The 7,374-nt window shown below is 41.4% G+C and overlaps 1 protein-coding gene across 1 annotated transcript; it reads right to left on the bottom strand.

Annotated features, from left to right (window-relative positions):
• Positions 1 to 3,545: 3,545 nt before the first annotated feature.
• drd1a (dopamine receptor D1a) lies at positions 3,546 to 6,974 on the bottom strand. Its single transcript, XM_026329632.1, has 2 exons — positions 6,654 to 6,974; positions 3,546 to 6,325 (listed from the first exon to the last, which is right to left on the bottom strand). The coding sequence occupies exon 2, from the start codon at positions 5,982 to 5,984 to the stop codon at positions 4,875 to 4,877; it is 1,110 nt and encodes a 369-aa protein (XP_026185417.1). The 5' UTR covers positions 5,985 to 6,325; positions 6,654 to 6,974; the 3' UTR covers positions 3,546 to 4,874.
• Positions 6,975 to 7,374: the final 400 nt, after the last annotated feature.

Raw genomic sequence — 7,374 nt, 5'->3', positions numbered from 1 at the left:
CCTCTATACTCTGCCTTTGTGTGCAAAAGTATAATTTCTTGGTTTCGCTCACTCTCACTTCCTGCCCATCACTTAGAGATGCCTGACAGATAAGACAAGGTATTATATAATAAATACATTCATTGCTGCTGGTAGGCATGTTATTATACCTTTCTAAGAGATTTTTTTCCAGATTACAATCTTTATGTAAACAATTTTATTGCTAATATACATCAAATAGACTGGTAACAATCGTCTCTTGGCATGATGGCAAATAACTGTATTTGCTGAAATAAGTTCCAAGTTGTTGCTCCATTCCTCTCTGGCCTCTGTAAAAATCATTCTTCTCTGCTGCAGTCTCTCACCGAAGAGCTCCCTGTGATTCTCCCTTTCTCCTCATTCCCTTGCCCCTTTCCCAGTGGTAGGGTCAGAGGCCCTGTCCTCTCCACTGGAGCCAGTTGGAGTGATGAACGGCAGCACAGCACTGCCAGTGGCCTGCAGCACAAACAGTAAACAGAGTGAGGGGTGGAGGAAGAGAGTAGAAGGGTGTGATAGAAAAAGAGAATTAAAGAGCAAGAGTAAACGATGCAGAGGAACGGAGAGGACTTGCTACAAAGGACGAACACTTAAGGTCAAAATATGTGCAGGGCAATCTGAAATACCCTAATTCTGAGAACAGGCATGTTTACATACTTTATGAATATTTTCTGTGGCTTGCAAAGATTGTCTTCTTTAGCTCTGAAATAAGCAGACAGAGTGGCAGCATTTTTTTTACATGCAAAGTGCATGTCTATCAGCATCTAACTGTGTTTACACACCTTGGCTGGAGCCACCAATGGCCTCAGTTATACTCCTCTTGTTATTGTGTGAGGTATTAAAAATGCACAATTCTAGCTATGCCATGGCATATAATACATATTTTACTAATTGTTTAACCGACTTTGAATTCTCCAAGATCCCACCTGAAGAGAGAAGGTGAAGAAAATCATTAACTACATGATAAAATTCCTTTACATGTCAGGTGTGCCGGCCTGTAAGCAAACATCACCTGATCCCAGTGGAGACTTGACTGCAGATGTGACAGCAGTCAGACTTTGGTGATACTTGTGGGTTATGATTATGTGATATTTACAGTGCATCATTTGTCTCTTTTTTGAGTATGCCATTGCTATTGCTTGAGACTTATGTAACACTCTCTGTCTCTCCTTACCCCCTTTTTGTCTCTCCCTGTCGCACTAAATCATTTCCCCAGGGCCAGTCATTAGCATCATCTGAAGTTGCCACGCCTGACATCACTTCGCCGATGTGCCAATCTAAAAAGACGGTACACTTTGAAAATCTATTTTTCCACTGGGAAAAATAGCATAATGAAAGGAAATGTATTTTCTTTGTTTGAGGAGTGCGGCTGACATTGCAGAGGCTTTGGAGCAGGTGATAGTAGTGCTAGTGCTGCACCACACACATGTATGCACATTCAACCACACATGCCCACACATCCTGTCTTGTTGCCACCTCAGCCATCACTCTGAATGATGTCAGTCAAATTAATTGCTGTTCCCTTCCCGTGGCACGCTTGAGGAGGTTTCACCAAGGCAAGGACAGTCCACGGCCCAGAGAAAGCAGGCTTTAAAGGACAACTGTGTTTGTGTCTGTCTCTAGGTGACAGACAGAAAGACTTATCACAGTATTTACAGTTTTTCACATTCATTTTTCGGGAGCATGAAGTTAATTAGATTTTAGAAATCTGTCCTCTAAATGGCTCTGTAATCACTGTAAAATGTTTATCTGACAATACTAAGCAAGTGTAGTCCATTTAAACATCTGTGTAATTTAGGACATCTAGGTTTTTGTGACAGTTGCATACTTTAAATACCATTCAAAGTTTACATCTTTATCCTCGTTTCTGTTATTAGGCATTGTTTCAAAAGTTCAGTCAGTCCTTTGATGGTGAAGAACAACTTTAATGTAATAAATGAATGAATGAAGTAAAGCCAACAGTGAGGAACAAAGGGGTGCCACGGCGCTTGCGCTACTTTATTATTGCAGGCTGCTCACAAATCCAGAGTGGACCTTTCACTTTGTTAATGAAGGTAAAACATCACCAGACAGAACAGACTCACGAACACCAGAGCAATATAATTTTAGATGTGAGACACAGCTGTTCCCGTCAGGTTTTAGCCTTTAGACTCTGGTGTGAAAGGCGCCATAAGAAGTTTGATTTATGTAGGTCAAGGTTGTACAGCCAATTACACATGATAATATACAAACACTCATATCACGCTGTGCATTAAGACATTCCCACATGGCTGAAACCAACATTGCACAACAGTTGTTTGTACTTTCACATAATATACCAACGGATATACAGTCATCAGACCTTCATAACAACTGCATAATTAAAAGAGAATTTTTTTTATCCAAGCACATACCTGAACCTTTGTTTATGTCATGAACAAACCACACCTGATTAGGATATCTGACATCAGTTAGCCCATAAAGAATAAATACAGCACACTAAATCAGAGGTAACTGTTGATAGTAATGGCGAAAGCCCCTGTTCTTCATACTCCACCATGCATTGCTTCAGTTTTCCTGGGTCTTATTTTTATGTTTTGGTCAAAATTACTCTCGGTTTTGATCTTGCTAAGATCCAAATCAAAACATTCCCATTAAAATATGAAGCCACTAGGACATATTTAGCTTATGGAAGCAGTACAAAACAGCTAGCTTGTTTAAAGGTTAAAAAGAGCACCAGCACTTTTAAAACTCACCTCTAATTATATTTAACATGGCTTATCTAAGCCAAGAATTAGAATTTTAAGTATAAAACCATTTTTTGTGCTGGGTTATGTGTAGGACTAATTCTTTACCAGGTGTATTGACTTCCCAAGGTCACAATCAGGCTGCATGGTGCTCCTTTAAGTCACACAAGATAGCTAGTATGCATATTGTACAACATGTGGAACTATTTCTTTATCTCATGAGATCTGGGAGTTCAATGACATTGCTAAAAAAAAAAAACTGAAGAGAAAGGAAATACAAGCAGTAAGGTTGATCAAAATTTTTAACAAAGAAAGAGCAAACACTAAATAATCATTTCATGAACTGTCCGTTGTAAACACCCCTGACTTCTTCATTCTGTTTTACCATGGTTTTGTGAACTCTGAAACTGAATTTAAAATTCCTACTGTTCAAAATCTGTTATTACCTGTTTGAAATAGAAAGTTGGTGTGTAAGTGCTACCATTGTTTGTCCAATCCATTGCATGTACTGTTTCCTTAAGTAAGTTTTTTGATATTTTCCCTAACCCAAGAATGTAACAAAATAGAAAGACAACAGGTATATAAGGGTATGGCTGTTTCCTGACTTTGTAAACTATAACTGTATTACAGAAACATTGTCTTGTCATCTACGTGAATAGGTCAGAAATGGAGGGAATATTCTACAACATAGGACTGGGTTATTATCCATCCATCCATCCATCATCTATACCCGCTTATTCCTTAACCAGGGTCACAGGGATCACCTGGAGCCTATCCCAGCTCTGTTTGGGTGAAATAACCCATCACAGTGGGTTATTATCTTTTTTAAAATTTTTATTTGTTTAATTTAAACTATGTATATGCTAATGACATTTAATGGTAGCTCATGAAGTTTTGCCTTCAACCAAAGTCCTCAGTAACAACTGGGAGCTGATTTACAACATGTCCAATTGCCTGGCTGCTCGTGTTTCTTGTTTTGTCAGTTTTCATTTTGGCGATGGCAGTTTTCACAGAGGTTATCCAGTTTAGTGAGTTGTCTGAAAGGAATGATAGCCTTAATAATTCACTTTAAAGAACAAATTAAGACTGATCTACACAAACACAATTGCATCATCCACAAAACAAGAAGAATACAGGTTGACACCACAAATCAAGTAAATCATTTGTTTAGAGCTTTGCCTTTTGCTTAGCAGAGGTCATTAGCTGTTGTTTATGAAAATTACAGGACACACAAAGTAAGATGAGACACTCGAGCACTGAAACAAATCATTTATGAGGCATCTGTTGAGTATGTTTGGCTTACAGTGGTAATGATTTGACATTTGAATGACAGACAACTTGTTCTGAAACCATAACAGCAATTAGATATAGCCTGTGGTTTGACAGGCTGCATTTTTCATGTCTGTTTACCTTTGCTTTAAAACAAAATTCAGTTCACATTTTCAGTTCCAGAGCTTTCTTTTTAAACATTAATAGATAAAACTCAAGTGTAAACTCAAACCTCTTTTCCCTCTGTCCTTATTATTAAGTCCTTTTGGTTTGGTTTGGTTTAATGCTTTACCACAGGAACCCCTGTAGAACCCTGGATGTTAACGTAATGAGTAACAGTTTTTCTGTGTGCTGTCATGTAATCCGTTGTTGTGTGCATGCTACAGCATAAATGCAGCTACATTGTATTTAGAAGAGTATGTTTTGACAGTGTTCGTGTTTGTGTACGTGTATGTGATGGTATTGAAGAGAGCGGTGTCTGACAGCATTAGGGTGTGTGCTGCCCAGTCATGGGATTATCTATCCCAGGGGCGTGTCAGCACCGCTGTGCTCCCAGCTCCCTGGCACAACAGCGGAGACTCTTACTCAATCCCCTTACTCAAACCCCCCTCTCCTCTTTTTTAGGAGTCTCTTCTAAATGAAGACTGTGTAGCAACACGACAAGCTAGCTCTGACAGTCCGTACACAGGCAGGCCACTCGCCTAATGCAAACATGGGTATATATAGGGTCACCATAACCTTCAGTCACACTAAGAGTTAGCACAAAGAGCAGCGTCCTTATTTGAAGTCAATCAGACCAGCCTCAACAAGAACGCTTGGACTCTTAGCATTTAGGATGAGTCAGTGCTTTGAGAGAGTCATGAGTCATTTCTTGTTTAGACTGACCGTCTCTATGTTGTGGCCTCCTGGATACAATCTGTGGCAGCCCAGCAGGATGGAGAAGGCCTTGCGGAAATCTGCATTGAAGGCATAGATGATGGGGTTGAGGGAGGAATTAGCCCAGCCGAACCACACAAACACATCAAACGTGGTGGGGCTGATGCAGGGGAAAGCCTCCCCTCCGCTTGACTGCTCACAAAAGGGCACCATGCAGTTGAGGATAAAGAATGGGAGCCAGCAGCACACAAACACCCCCATGATCACAGAGAGAGTCTTCAGCACCTTGGTCTCCCTCTTGAATGTCATTTTGAAAGAGCTCTCAGACTCTGCGATGCTGGACCCTCTGCCCATGCTATTGTGTCTGTTCTTGGCACTTTCAGCCGCTCGCTCCAGGGCAGAAATCCTCCTGATTTGTCTGTGGGCAATGCAGTAGATCTGAGTGTAGGTGGCCACCATGATGGCCACAGGGATGTAAAAGCTTATGAGAGATGTTGAGATGGCATAGGTCCTGTTCAGGCTTGAGTCACAGTTCTCTGGGATTGGGTAAGATGTAGAGTTTATGCCAGAGGACCCAGTGAGAGGAGTGTAAGGTTTAGTTTGAGCCTTGTGCCATTTGAGCTGCACTGGAATAAAGGAAATTAGGACAGACAGTGTCCAGGCCACACTGATCATTACATAGGCCACTCTGGGTGTCATCTTCCGCTCATAGCGAAAGGGGCTTGAGATGGCCCAGTACCGGTCCAAGCTTATCACACAAAGGTTCAAAATGGATGCTGTGGAGCACATGATATCAAAAGCCACCCAAGTGTCACAGAAGGAGCCGAATGGCCAGAACCCAGCGATCTCTGTCACTGCCTTCCATGGCATCACCAAGATGGCAACCAAGAGGTCTGACACAGCCAGAGAGATGACAAAAAAGTTAGTCACCTTAGAGCGCAGATGTCGAAATTTGGTGACGGCTGCACAAACTAGAGTGTTTCCCAGCAAGGTGGTGAGAATGAGCAACGAGAGGAAACAGCCGGTCAGGACACGGCTTGATGGTGCCTCATCCAAAAACCCGTTGTCGATGACAGTTGTAAAGTTCATCAGATCCATCCCTAAACATGTGCAAGAGTTGTGCTATGTGCTATTCACTAGATTAGAATCTAGGAAGCTCTTGTGCTGTAATGCACAAAATCTCCAACACTGTATCTTCTGATAAATGGTGAAAGTTTAGATGTTTGAGGCAAAGCTACTCTGGACAGGATTTTCCCCCAGACTTTGTAAATGAGATCAGCCATCTTTTGAGCTGCAACAATGAAGAGGTAGTTGTAACTCAATTCCTCAGACGCTGTTTTAGTGTAATGACTGAGGCTCTTCTGTCTGCTCTGTTTATAAGTCCCACACTGCTGTAACTTTAGGAGTCCTCTGCCTGCTTACTAAAGCCACCCTCAGCCCTGTGGATTAAAGAAATGAATTACTATATAACATTTGCTGTGTGTGTACTGAAGTTGTCATGGAGTGAAACGTTGTTATAAATATTGCATCTTTATTTTGGATTCTTGTTTATGTAAGATTATACTTGTATAGCCGGTTCAAAAGCCGGTTAGGTTTAAATATATTATTGGTTATAAATGTCAGAGCAGGATGTTTTTTTTTTTTTTTCCATGAGCACACTGTAATTATGAAGGTATGGCTCTACTCAAGACGCACATCTCTGTACCACCTGTACATAGCCTATCCCAGATGCAGTGTTTCTATTTTGATCCTAATTATCATACTCACCTCAAATACAGCTGTTGCTTTATTTTACATTTCAAAATAAACGTCCCGTGGCTTTAGTAAGAACTTCTCAGCGCAAAGCGCATCCAGGGGGCATTCAGCCTCCACGTCCAAAACAAACAAAAGATGAGTCCTCGATTATATATCCTCTAAGGGCTGCACATCGCTGATTATTATTCACAAATAAATAATACACACAGCAGGATTCAAATACCAGTCAGCCATCGCCGTTCATGTTAAGTCCTTCTGCAGCCTCAGTGCGCGTCTGCGGCCAAATCCCAGAGACTGTGCGCTCCGGCGGCTCAGTTTCACACAGACGCACTGACGTTGACCCGGTGCAAGAGAATGTGTAACGTTAGTAGGAATGCAAACATGCAACTGTGGCCTTTTGGCGACCAGTCCTCCCATAATGCTAATGCAAGGTATGATACAACAGTTTCCACCTGCCTTGTCTCGAGCGGCCTCTTGCATAATCTAGAAATTAGTGGTTGAAACATCACAGTGCTGATTTAACCCACCCGCTATCACTAGTACTTATTAGACAGTTAAATCTGCCCTTTGGTATATTTTAATTCCTTTAAAAAAATTCAGGCTGTAAAACTGAAATCAGGACAAGAGCCAAACATATAGGGCAGTGGGTTAACGAGGCCACCTAATGGAGAAAGTGAACATTTGCATCTTTGGTGGGAATTCAGGCTGGAGAAACACTCCTGCGATGGCTTTT

Source organism: Mastacembelus armatus, chromosome 10 (assembly GCF_900324485.2).
Source record: "Mastacembelus armatus chromosome 10, fMasArm1.2, whole genome shotgun sequence".
Classification (NCBI taxonomy): domain Eukaryota; kingdom Metazoa; phylum Chordata; class Actinopteri; order Synbranchiformes; family Mastacembelidae; genus Mastacembelus; species Mastacembelus armatus.
This window is presented reverse-complemented; position numbering and strand designations above follow the sequence as displayed.